General features: G+C 37.7%; 1 protein-coding gene across 2 annotated transcripts in view; it reads right to left on the minus strand.

Moving 5' to 3' along the window:
• The window catches only part of INPP4B (inositol polyphosphate-4-phosphatase type II B), a gene marked incomplete at both ends in the record, with an annotated part of 164,772 nt that overhangs the window by 27,118 nt on the left and 123,807 nt on the right, over positions 1–13,847 (minus strand). For both annotated transcript variants that reach the window (XM_079535102.1, XM_079535101.1), the window contains 3 exons: positions 4,289–4,401; positions 9,240–9,337; positions 12,357–12,497. In XM_079535102.1, coding sequence (XP_079391228.1) covers positions 4,289–4,401; positions 9,240–9,337; positions 12,357–12,497 — 352 coding nt within the window. The remainder of the gene's footprint in view (positions 1–4,288; positions 4,402–9,239; positions 9,338–12,356; positions 12,498–13,847) is intronic.

The following is a 13,847-nucleotide window of genomic DNA, read 5'->3' on the forward strand; positions in this document are numbered from 1 at the left end:
AGCGGTGCAGCTACGATACAAAACAGTTCACACAAAGGATGGCCCTATTGATAAGAGGACCAAGTCTCAGTTCTGCCCCCACATCCAGCCCTAATGAAGCAGGAAACCGATGAGTCTATTACTCTTAGACCCCAGCATATTAAACAAGTTAGTAAAATCTACACCTGTTACAGGTTAGCAAACCATTGCATGCAAATTCCTGAACTTGAAATAAAAATTGACTGCTTCAATATAGGCTATAAAAAGAAAAGTTGCTTCATTTAATCTCTCTTTTTCTGAGACAATCACCTTATTCAATTAAAGCTTAATTGCGTGAACACCCAAAGAAATTAAGAAGAAAAAAAAAGCAAAGAAAAACTTGGGCAAACTATTCTTAACTCAGACTCCTGAACACAGAGGACTAATTTCTCATGAGGGTGTCAGTTCACACACATCTGTGTTTGTACAGAATTTAAATACAGTCCTTATTTTCAACAGCTAAACCTTTCAACGTATGACCCAGAACAATTAAAGCTAAATGCAAACAAATGCCATGGATTGCTTACTTTCACCAAGCATTTTGACACTTCTAAGGGATAAGGGAATCATGATCATTCCTTGCCTTAAGAATCAATCTGCCATTGTATCAGCTTCTTAAGAAAAGCTTTTGGTTCAAGCAAGTGTTTACTAGAAGAAAAATTTGAAGAGGATTGATGTGCCCCAAGGATGGGTCTATTTTTCCTGATTTCACTTGTCTTAAGAAAGGTTAACACCCTATCTACCAAATTTCTGTCCTAGGACAGTCATAGCAAAACAATGTAAAATAATTATATTAGGAGAATAAGGCAAGCCTATAAATCATTTAGGCCCAAGCCCAATCAACTTTTCAGCTTGGCTACAGAGTGTTTACTTGGCATCAGGACGAAACTGGATCTTCAGCTCCAAAACCTCTGAATCTTCAGAACCTCACTTCAGTAAAGCACATTTTATCCACAGTAATGGCATTCCCAGAAATTCTATTAAAAACAATGACCCAGACAACACTTACGTGGTCTTTAAGGTCTCTGTACCATTAGGGCGAGGGACATCTCAGAAGTCGAGCCCAGGGAATTGACTGAGCCCAACTTTGAACCCTAAGAAGCACATGTTACTAAAGCAGAATCTGAGTGTTTCTTCCCTTCTACACATCCAAATTTTAGAACTTACATCTATTAGCAATGTGGGAAGTGGCATGGGGATTTAAATTATGTATTAAAAGACGATTATTATTTTGAGAAAGTATCAAGTAGGGTTGATAACGCTGTGAAGAAGATAACTGCTTAACTGAGAAGATTAATTCTCTTTATACTTCCCTCTTTTGAAGTTCATGAGTCATCGTGACTATTTGAAGCGAATGAGTCATAAGCAAAAAGCAGGTAATTACTCTGGATGGGCGATGACCTCTGGTGCAGAGAGGGGAGACTAAGTCCCAAATCTGAGCTGACAGCATTTGACTGAAGTGCTGGCAACAGAGTCAGTTTTGAACTGAGAAGCGTTTCAGGGAAAACAAGCAAACGGGTAACCACAAATGGGAGGGTTTATTTTGCCCATAAATGCAGTAGAAACGGCTCAAACATGTTAAAGTGGTTTAAATGGAAATCAAACCATTACATTCATTAATAAAAAAAATCCTTAGCTTATGATTTAAGAGAAATCTAGGTTAACCTGATAGGCTGGCACAAATAAATCCTCAGAAATAACTCAGTTCACTAAGCAGGAACAGCAAAAGAAAATAATTAAAATGGGCAAACAGTGATCAGATGGCCAAGAAATCTAGCGAGGTATGAAACCTGATCTACGGTAACATCATAATATCTGAATCAACAACAGCTTACAGTACGTGTCCAGCTTGGCTTTTATCCTCACTTTTGCTCAATTGATTCCCAAAATATATTAGAGATATAGGACAGGTATATTTCTTCTAAACGACTTCTAAGCAGTGTTCCAAAGAAACTTCAATTTAAATGATTAGGACTGAGCTTAATTTTGAAGAGGATGCAAACCAATGAAAAAGCACATAAAACAGTGGGGACTAAAACGAGGAAAAATCCACATTCCAATTATTTCCTCCTGAAATAAAACAGAAGATTAAGGGTCCAGCTTAGGAAGTAAAAACACACCACATTTAAATCTCTTCTGCTACGTTTATTTAGAGTAAGAAATATTTGTGATATCAGTTCCTAGATTTTATTTTTTTTTAAGCAGATGTGTTCTCACAAGACTACTTGCAGGTGCAGTTACGGATACACGTATCCACGTAGAATCTCATTTATCTACTGTTGTAAGTCATGTCCTTACAGCTGAGAATCTGTTCTTCCTCCATACTGTGATACAGTACAGTAGTGCGTATAGAAGAGGGTCCAGAAACACCCATTTCAGAAGCGTACAGTAAAGTAGCTTGAGAAAAATATAATATTCTGAAGGAAAAAAAAATTGAAACTTGTATTTTAAATGTCCTAAGAACTTCTTTTTGCCCACGACATGATTTTCAAGAAATCCTGCATAGATAGTAGAAGACAACTTTCTGTATCCAAACATTAAGTGAATTCTATCATCGTCTTTGTAGCTGACTTCACATTATTCTGTACAGATTAATCTTCTCTTTGCAAAGCAACGTTTCATAGTAATTGCAGAAAAGATACAGCAAAAAAAAAAAAAGCTTACATTTTTACTTACAAAAGATTCATACTTCAATACTATGTGATAATACTTATTATCCAAAATGAAAATTTTATTAGCAATATAAAAAATAATGCTAGTATTATTAACAAAAACATAATTAATATTCTTGGGGCTCCTTGTGTTAATGAGAAGTCGTGCAAAATTTTATTAATATTTTATATCAAATATTTATTTGATTTGATTTATTAAGGTAAATATTTATTTACCTTAAAGGGCATATGCATTTTAAAGCTCCCCAAAACACAAGGTCTTACTTCTCACTTTCAATAGATAGCAAAGGCTCAAGACTCTGCCAGCAAGGGCACATTTCTGCATTTAAGGCAATTATCTAATCGATTTTCACGCTTTCCTTAAGTCTAAGCTCTTTATAAACACTTATCTGCTTGAGTTTGTTTTTAACCTGCATGTGCAAAATGTACGTTGGAGAAGAGAAAGTTGAGATGGAATTTCTAAACTGTATAAATATCTTAAGTGCGGGGGTCAAGAGAATGGGGCCAGGCTCTTCTTGCCCATGCCCAGCAACAGCATGAGGCACCAACTGGAAAGCAAAAACCTCCCTCGACTTGCTGACCACACTTCTTTTGATGCAGCCCAGGATAGGGTTGGCTTTCTGGCCTGATGGTATGTTGCTGGTTCACGTCCAGCCCGCCATCCACCAGGACCTGCAGGTCTTTATCAGCAGGGCTGCTCTCAACCCTTTCATCCCCCTGCTTATATTAGTAATGGGGTTTACCTAGACCCACATGCAAGACCTTGCATTTGGATTTGCTGAACCTCATGAGGTTCACCTGGGCTTACTGATTAGCCTATCTGGATGGCATCCAGTCTCTCCTGTACGTTGGCTGCACCCCTCAGCTTGGTGTCATCAGCAAACTCACTGAGGGTGCACTCAATCCCACTGTCAATGTGACTGATCAAGACACTAAGGAGCACCCAGTCCCAGCCCTGACTCTTCGGGGACACCATTCACCACTGCTCTCCATCTAGACATGGAGCCATTGACCACCACTCAATCCCACAACCAGTTCTACATTCACTGAACAATCCACCCACCAAATACATAACTTTCCAGTGTGGAGAGAAGGTTATGTTGTGCAGTACCATGTTAAAGGCCGGCAATGCTTCTCACTGAGAAAAATACAAATTCCTCAACTGGAGCGAAACAGCCCCATGCAGCTGCACAGGCGAGGGACTGCCTGACTAGGAGAAGCTGTGCAGGAAAGAACCTGGAAGATGCCAGCAACGTGACCAAGATCACTTTTGTCTTTGAACTCAGGCTAATTCTTTCAGTTAAAAGACAGAAAGAATCTGCCTGTAATGTAAATGCAGGAAGAAAAGAGATAATAATAAATGGGATGTGAGATCAACAGAACAGAACAGTTAGAGAACCATTATAGCTACCTAGTTTAACTGAGTTTTCCATCCAGGCTCTTGAAATTCATTTCACTTACCAAAAAGCATGTGAAAATTAATACATCATGTGGATATATTTGAAAAAGAAAAATATCTGAAGAAATATATTCAATGTATTTGTAAAAAAAAAAAAAAAAAAAAAAAGAAAAAAAAAAAAAAAAAGAAAAGATCTCACCGTCGCAGCCAGCCACATGATTTCTACATTCTTCCTCTTTTTGGCCTGGATATTTTGATGAAGATTTTCTAGTAATCCTTTTAAATCATTTTGTTCTTGAAAATGTGGTAGACCTGAAAAAAATTAACAACAAAAAAAGCAGCATAGGTTTGATCATCATGGCAAAATGGCAAGGTTGACAGCAATATTGTGCTAACTAAATGAAATCATTTTTGAAGAGGTCTATCATTTACAGCCTTTTTCTGAGAAAGTAGGATGGAAGAAACTGGCTAAATCCTTAGAGAATTAAAAAAATCTTTTCCTGTGTGTTAAGTTGTCCTACCAAAGGGCTTCACACTGGAAAATTAAAATATCTCCAACTTCCATCTTATAAATAGCAAGATTCAAATATTTGTTGTAGTTCGGTTCATCAGCCACTACAAATATTCAAGGGAAAGGAGCAGAGAAATAAAGGAAATGGTATTTACAGCTGCTTTGATGTGATGATTATTTTGGGGTCAAAATATTTACTGTTGTTTTCAAAAGGATGAATTTCATTTTGGTTTTTTAAATGATGCTTTACTTTCTAAAATAACAAATGTACAGGCGGGTTAACCAACATTAAACATCCCCCAAAATGTTACTGAGGATATTCAACAGCCTATAGGGAAATGAACTTTGATTTTCAAGTACAAAACAATTTCAGGCTTACTTTATATCTGAAGTCTTACCTACTTTCCCTGGCTGTGATAGAAAGACTGAAGTTTTATTAACTGTAGACACCCAGAGGGAATTCAGAAGTGGACAATTCAATTTCCTCTTTAGTTTTGTGAACACAAAAGGATTTTTCATCTTACCATTATCTTAATTAGTTTTGAAAACAACCAAAACCTGTTTTTCTAAATGATTTTTCTTCTTCTGATAGGGAAGCGGAAAAAAACATCTCCAAAGTCTTAAAAACAGCTGAAATAAGATTTCAACTAAATCTATTAAAACAGCAGTTTTTCTGCAAATAGATACACTCATTTTTCTTTTTTTTTTCCTCCATCAAGAGAAAAAAAAAAAAAGGAAGATCCATCCAAGAGGAAAAAGCAAAACAAAATAAAACACCTACACTTCCTATTCCATTTCAGAGTAAAAATGATGTTACTACAATAACATAGGTCAAAATCCATTCTCCTAAGCTGTTCACAGCTGGAAGGATACCTCTTATCATCTGGCTTTTACTTTCTATCTCTAATAAATTCCAGACCTCTTTACCTGTGATTCATAGTCAGAGATAATTTAAATAAACACAAACATGTTCTAGAACATCTACATTTTCTTATTCATATTGCCTAACATCCCACCTCCCTACCGCACTCCCACTTTGCCCCCCCCAAAATATTAAAAAACAGTAATAACAACAACAACATACCACACAGGAAAAATACATTAAAATCTGCTTTGTGAGGATCTTACTGAGGACTGTGTGACCTGAGCATTAGAATTCCTGACCATACAATTAGATAACGCCGAGCATATAAACATACATCACAACCTGCTCAACTATTATACTTATCCTGCATCTGTTCCTTGAAAATAGATAGCATACAGACAGTGCTCTAGAAAGATGCTTCCAAATTATGGGAATATATCACTAGGTAAACATTTTATTGTATCAAAATACTCTTCCTTTGGCTCACAGCAGAAAATCCATCATTTCAGACAAGTGACTTCACAATAGGTAAACCAATATTATCCTAATTTATAATATTGCCAAGCAACTTGTATCTTGACTGGATGTGACTGATAGCTTAAACTCCTTGTATCACAAAGCAGTATTAAACTGTCAAATCACTCTCATAGATCATAAGGGGGAGAAGCCTGGAAGTGCAGAACAGACTCTTAGACAGCGCTGTTGACATACGTAGTAGTACTACATATACTATGAGGCTATGGAAAAAAATCTTTATTGGCTTGCGTGATTTCAAAGCCTTGCTACATCCTTTTTCACACAAGGGATGCATCTTGCAACAGTGATGTTGCTGTGGGTGCTAGGTAGTGATAAATCAGTGATAGCAAATATCACTTGTGAGACAGCTTAACGCTCTTAGCTGCTTAACTGAGTTCTAAGGCACTCTTTGCAATAACATACGTCCTACTAAACAGCAATCATATTTCTGTACTCTATCATTAACTTTTTACAGCTATTTTGGTGTCTAAAATAATTTAATTGGTCGGCATTTCTGGTAAGGATCTTTCTTGGGGCATATTGTAACTTATTGGGTTTGCAATATCCTGTTGGGAGAGGAATCAAGTGACAGGGGAATGGAAGACTAACAGAGTGCGTACTCATCTGCAGTTAGGAAGGAAGTCAACGTTTGGTATATGCAGGCATGAACAATTAACATTTTTTTTTGTAATGAGGAACAGAGAGAAGGCTTGAAAATACAATAAAAGCTCTGCAGTGAGAGAAAAACTAATAGCAAAGATGGCAATACCTTCGTGGGAGTGCAAAGCTTTCTTCTTTGACGCGAAATGTGCAAAGTGAGGATGTCTAAGGATGGTGGATGCAACTGCCTGCCAGCAGAACTGAGAGTCCTCAAATTGGTCTCGTTTTATGGGTTTTATGAGCACAATTTGTAACTAACAGCTCTGTGAAATGGGTCACACGTTTATTTTGTAGCACAGGTCTGGCACTACAGGAAACAATTTGGAAAGATGCGACAAAGCCATCAATGCCAAATGGCTCTCACTTGACTCCACAGCCAGGGCTGCTGCCAGCTTGTGTGGAAGTGTATCTCCCTAAGAGCTGCAGCAAAGAGGTGGAGGAAAGGGGAAATAAATGAAGTACTCCTCTGGGTGAACACCTCGGAGGGCTTCAGTCCCCCTTTTCCCCCTCTCCCCTAACAAAAAAGCAAAATAAAAATTAACTAACGGAGATATAGGGATAATGAAGGAAGGGGCTCGTTTGAAAGGCACCTTCCTCCAAGCTGAGTTACATTGTTAAGCTTGATAGTGTATGTTGATGGATACCTCTCCCTTGCAGTTTGCTTAGATAACAGGAAGAGCTGTACAGTATCAATACCATGTAATTGTACAGAGCAACCAGGAAGTGCAGTGGAACCAGAAGGTACTTCGTGTTATGTAAAAACTGGGACAACAGCCAGACTCAGCTCTCTGAGGCAGAGAAAATGCAGGAAGGCAATAAAAACCAGAGAAGACAGGATGAGCTACACAAGCATAGTTCTTACAAGTCTGCACAGTCTGAAAGAAGTCCAGGAAGACGGCGCAGCACGCTAATAACCGTTCTGGAGGAAGGCAGTACAAGATTAGTTCTTGTCAATGAAAAGGAGCAAATACTACCTGCATGTAAATTTCTGCTTCTACGTAATCAGATTCATTTAGAAAGCAGCAGATATACATTTGACCTAATTCCCGATGAGGTTAGTTTTTCCGAACTTTTATGGGGAAGATTCCCCCAAATAAACCTCTAACTTACTACATAAGACTTTTGGTAGAAAAGAGAAATATTAGAGATGTGAGCGGATCAATTGTCATACTGCATACGCCTAAGAAACACAGCTTGTTAAAATTATTAACAAATAGAATCTGCTGAGATGAAATATAGGCACATATACATACATACGCAGCACCACATTTGGTAAAACTACGAGCATATACACAAAATGGAAATCAGCACACATAACCAATACCTGTAAGAGAGCACAAGCTTTGCATAGTATTCCCCACAAGGAATTACAAATGCCCCCTAGCACAACAGCAGTTCAGATTCAGAGATAGTTACCAAAGAATAAGGGGCAGAGACCTAAATACAAGCTGTTTAAAAAGAGGCTATACAATTTGCAACTTAGGGAAATATAATTTAGCCATTAACACTGCTTTAAGAGGATTGTAAGGATGCAAAAGTCCTTGTGTTTGCTTTCAGGAAAGTAAGAGAACAGTATGCCTACAATACCACATACCCATAATATTTGAATATTATTAGGGCCTATTCTAATAGAATCACACTATTAACATAAATGACACTGTAAAGTTATTCATTGCTTATATCTATACATTTCTCAGTATTGTCTGCCATACCTTAATATGAGGGCTTCTCCAGAAGTAATGCCTCCTATTTTATTTTGTTGGCCCACAACATCAGAGGCATATGGTGGAGGTATGGTAGTAGAGGTTGAACCTTCCCACCAATATTCTGTTCCATGTTGCTGCTGTGCTGAGGGGCACTCTGACAAAATGGCATCTGACATACAAGCGAGCATGAAGCAAACGAGTGTCACTGAATTCCTCCATGTGGAAGAAATGGCACCCACTGACATTCATCAACACATCAACATTTATGAAGACCTAACAGGAGATATGAGCGGAGAGAAGCAGTGGGTGGTGCATTTAAGCAGTGGCCACAGTATCAGTGGCTGGCGCAGGTTTTTAGAGTGCAGCATGCAGGCTCTTGTTCACTGCCAGTAAAAATTCATAGCTAATGGTGGCAACTATATTGAAAAATAGCATTTTGTAGCTTAGAATTTGCTCTATCAAACAGTGCTATTGTACTCTTTGTATCTGCTGTCATTTCCATAGAAATAGGAGGCATTACTTTTGGAGCAACCATACTCAGAAAGAAAAGTGGAGGAAATAAGTAAAACTGATGACAATTCCCAAGGAGTACATCTGTACAAATATAGTAAGTACGGCCTGTCCTCTAATTAAATTATTAAAGAGCATATCATATTAATAATTTAAAGGAGCTGTCTGGTTCACCACTACTGCATTTCACTCTCCCTGCCATTTCTGCTATGGCCTTGAGTTCAAACAGGCTCCAACTGCTTAATCTTATGGAATAAATTATAGGACTTAAGCCTAAACCTAAAATCTGCATATTAATACTGCGTTCAAATTACTTCCTTACAAATTTTCATCTATAAAGCCTTTTAAAAGCTATTTGGATATTGTATTATGTTGTACTCACAATCAGGAGGCATTTTTTCCGTAAACAGGTTGTAATATTCTTTTAGAAGTTCTAAGTTTTCTTGGTTAATGTTTTCTTGCAAAGTGGTATCTCCAAACCTATAAAATCATAGTAAATGATGAAAAATGTGAAACACATAGCCATTAATCCATCAGAACGTTTAAACTGTATGAACAACTTGAATTTCCTTTTCCAGTGTTGAATGTATTAAATTTGGTCAAACATATAATTATTCATCTTCCAAGTGATTTAGAAGTAATATTCAGGAATGAGGTAACCATCCACAGAAACTTTTTCCAAACCATATGGACAGAATAATTAATTCACAGACAACGATTCAATAAAGCACAAGTTCCCACTTCCTTCACAAATCCTGAATAAACGCAAGGGCTCTCTGTGGGAATTTCAAATGGCACTTGGGCAGAGTACAACTACAAAATCTCTTACTGTTGCTACTGCTGCTTAGCTGCTTGATATTTGTCATGGTTGACACTGAAGCCACACACAATGAAGTGAGGCAAGTGTCAGGAAAAATATTATAGAATGGCTTCACTTGGAAGGGACCTCAAGGATCACCACGTTGCAACCCTCCCTGCCATAGGCAGGGTGCCAGCTGCTACATCAAGTACCAGATTGTCCAGGGCCCCATACAATCTGGCCATAAACATCTCCAGGAACAAGGCATCCATAACCTCTCTGGGCAACCTGTTCCAGTACCTCACCGCTTTCCAAGTGAAAAAGTTTCTCCTGACACCAAATCTAAATCTTCCCTCCTTTAGTTTAAAACCTTAAAACTATTCCCCCTTGTCTCCCTCTAAATACAGGAGTGCCATAACCAGGTCTCTCCCCATACCCTTCTCCAGCCTGAACAAGTCCAGTTCCTTTAGCCTACCTTCAAAGGAGAGGTGCTCCCTCCCCGATCATCTTTGTGGCCCTCCTCTGGGTCCTCTTCAAAAGGTCCATATCTTTCCTGTTTTGGGGGCCCCAGACTTGCACACAGTACTCCAGATGGGGCCTCATGAGGGCAGAGTAGATAGGGACAAACACCTCCCTCTCCCTGCTGGCCACCCCCTCTCCTGATGGAGCCTAGGATACCACTGGCTTTTCCAGGCTGTAAGAACATGCTGGCTCATGCTAAACCTTTCATCAACCAAGACAAGTCTTTCTCAGCAGGGCTACTCTCAAGGAGTGCTTCTTCAACTTTGTATATATATCTGGGATTACCTTGACCCAAGTGCAAAACCTTCCACTTGGCTTTGTTGAACCTTGTAAGGCTCATAAGGGCCCACCTTCCGAGTTAATCGAACATTTCTTCCAAAACACATGCATCCTCTATTGTGCTTTATAGAAAGTAAACATGTTTACATTTAATCAATACTGCACTGCAAACAGTTTATCACAAGTTATTCCTGTTCTCCTAAGGTGTTCCACTAAGAGTATCTTCTAACAGAAAGCATGTGCAGTGTTCCCGATTGCGAAGATGAATGTGCAGCTTCAGGAGTTGAGCAGTTATTTTGCGGATTTCTATTTCTGCCTAATTTCTGCATCTGTAACTGCATGCAGAAAACATGTTTCTGCATGGAATAATCGAACTGACAGACACTTATTACATTTTTCATTTATGGCTTATTTTCTCAGGGTAAAATATAAAATCACCACTGAGAATAATGTTAGCACACTTCCTGTTACTTCACATTCAAGCCAGTTGATATTTTTTTTTGACTTATTCCTTGACAACTCTGCAGATTCAGGCTATTTCTACATCTTGTCAATTTTTCTTCAGGACATTTGTAACAAAGTCCCTTCCCTGCCTGTCCCACCCTCATGAACTCTTACAGTCTTGTTTCTTGGTTACCTCATACTCCTTTTCTCTCTTTCGGAAAAATGTGAAAAATCCACTCACAATTATTACCAAATTGATTTTGCTTTTTTTATGTCATCACTCTGGCTATCTTACTTAACCCATAAAATACCTTTCCTACTAAAAGCTACTTCCATTTTCAAGGGTTTTTCAACTTCTCTAATGAACCTTACATCATTTTCTCTAGTAAAATATTAGCTTGTACCTCCATTTCCTGATTCAGCCTTCATCTCCCATTCAAATTTTATACCTGACTTACCAGCATATCACAATTCAGCCAAGTGCTCTATAAATATCCACAATGCTATGTGACTGCATTCTTTAGAAGACTTCCATAATCCCCTTTTACTCTGCTGTATACAAAGAATATGATGTCAAACTCCTGTAGTGCTCTTTCTTGCCTATTGTCCAAGCTAACACTTTTTCACTATGCCCATGTATTTGCTCACCTACACTTAGATAGCTTTTGGTTTGAGTTTATATTGAACACTGCCTGAAGGAACATATTTCATCCCCCATGTGCTCTGTAAATGAATTGAGTAAAAGGAAAAAAGTAGTCCTCTTCTTGTAGATGCTCATCTTGCAATTTTAGCATTGTACCACTTAGTAATTTAACGTGACCACTAAGTAACTGTCTCTTGAGAGAGAAATATATAAGATGGGAACACTTTGACCAAGATTGTACTGAAAAATTGCTTTCTAGCAATTCCTTCAGAGGACTAATATTAACACATGATAATTTTACCATCAGCCTTCATGTTTCTATGAACATATTAGCATACTCTACACTAGTAATTAAAACTTAATTCTGTTAAAAATAATCAAACCCAATAAGTTCAGAAAAGGTTCTCTTCACGGTTTATGATTTTTTTTTAGTACCTTCAACTCCACCTCTAAGACACTAAGAACTCGAAATTTTTGAACTTCAGTTGACTTAAGTGCCAAAGCACTATACACAAACTTCCACATGTATAATCTAGAAATACACTTCATACCTACATCCAAGGAAAACCCAGTGCTGGCTGCGTGAAGCAAATCCACAATGAAGTCCTGTATATGGCCTTTCATATTATTTTGACTTTTTTTTTCCACAGCTTGTACTTATTTCCTTTAATACTTTTTAAAATACATACAAAGTCAAGCTGAGGTGGTCCAAGAGCAAATAACAAAAAGTGATTTCTTTGTAATCCTGTGAGAGATGTCTCACAGAGAATACTCCGAAAATAAGAAAAATACTTTGGCAAGCATCTTCTTACCTCTCTGCAAGTGTTTGCTGCTCATTGATTCCAACATTAAAGAGCACTGGATACATGCGAAGTAGCTTTCCTTCTTTTATCTCTTGTGGTAGCAACTCAAACATCTTTGCCGGAAGCTGGACCTCTATGACATAATGCTCACTAGGAAAAATAAAAGGAACAATAAGAATAGGAATATTGCTTAGTTGGCTTGAAATTATAACTTTCCTAAGTCACAGTGAACTTTTAAGCATGCAGACCAGTTCCATCTTTTCCTCTTAACTGTGTTAAAACACCAAATGTTGAAGATCAGCTTGCTTGTTCTAGGAGTACTACAAGCTTATCTGGAAATAGGAAAGTATATATAGTTACATACACTTGACATGACTTCTTTACTGAAGTGAAAAAAGGATTAAAAGTGAGATTGGCAGAAAAGTCTTCTACTACCAAAATACCAGTGAGAACACTCCAACTTTTAAAAAGAATCTTCTGAATTACAAAAAACAACTTCCTTCTGGAAGGCAGAACTTGAGATTCCTCCTGCTCACTCATAATGGTCTCGATACAGAAAAAAACCTTCATAAAATCCCAATGCAAAATTCCTATTTTCTTCAGTCTGGATTTTCACCCTGAGGTTAGAAAGCATAATGAACAACACGTGGACTCTGTTCAGATAATAATTGAAGATTGATTTCTGAAACATGAATCCTATTTTAGGAGAAGGATGTAATACAACATTTTTGGTTTTACACTGTGTTTGGTTGGACTTTATAAAAAATGTTACTTTGATTGCCAGTTCAGTTTCTTACCTCCTTCACTGTGAAACCCTCAAGCTCAATTTCACCTGTTTTTGAGGACTGATGCCTGATTTAACACGACAAACAATAATATGAGTTAACTTGTTTCTTAATAGCTTTCTTTCTCTAATCAGAGCAATCAGATTAGTAAAAAAGAATACATTAGAAGCAGATCCATTTGTCTTCAGGACTTGGCAGTTTTAATCGTTCAGAGAGGGCCAAATGATACCAAAGAGCCTTCCTACAGAGCTCACTTCACTATGGCATCAAGAAAAAGAAATATAACAACAGCAGTGAAGGAGTATCTATAACCTACCTGAAGAAGGTAGGATTCTCACATCATGCATGCATGCACGCAAACTTAAGATGGAAAAGGATGAATTTTGTTATTTTGACTTGATTCAGTGTTTTTATTTTTAAATAACACTTTTTGCTTCTACTAAAATAATTTATCTTGAAGTCTCTCTCAATCAATCAATCATGTATTTGCTGAAAATATCAAATAGAAATTTGAGTTCCCAAATGGAGAACTTGGAGGGAAAAGGGAAGGCACAAAACTTCCAAGAAAAATGACAAGCTAGATAAACAAGTGTCACAATCTCAGAGCAGGTGCCCTGCCCTCACATCATAAACCGGGTCCAAAACAGACTTATGATTAAAACATAATTACATGTGGCAAGGGCAACAGCACATGCTTTGGTATGGTCTAGATCTA

Source organism: Tetrao urogallus, assembly GCF_951394365.1.
Source record: "Tetrao urogallus genome assembly, chromosome: 4".
NCBI lineage: Eukaryota > Metazoa > Chordata > Aves > Galliformes > Phasianidae > Tetrao > Tetrao urogallus.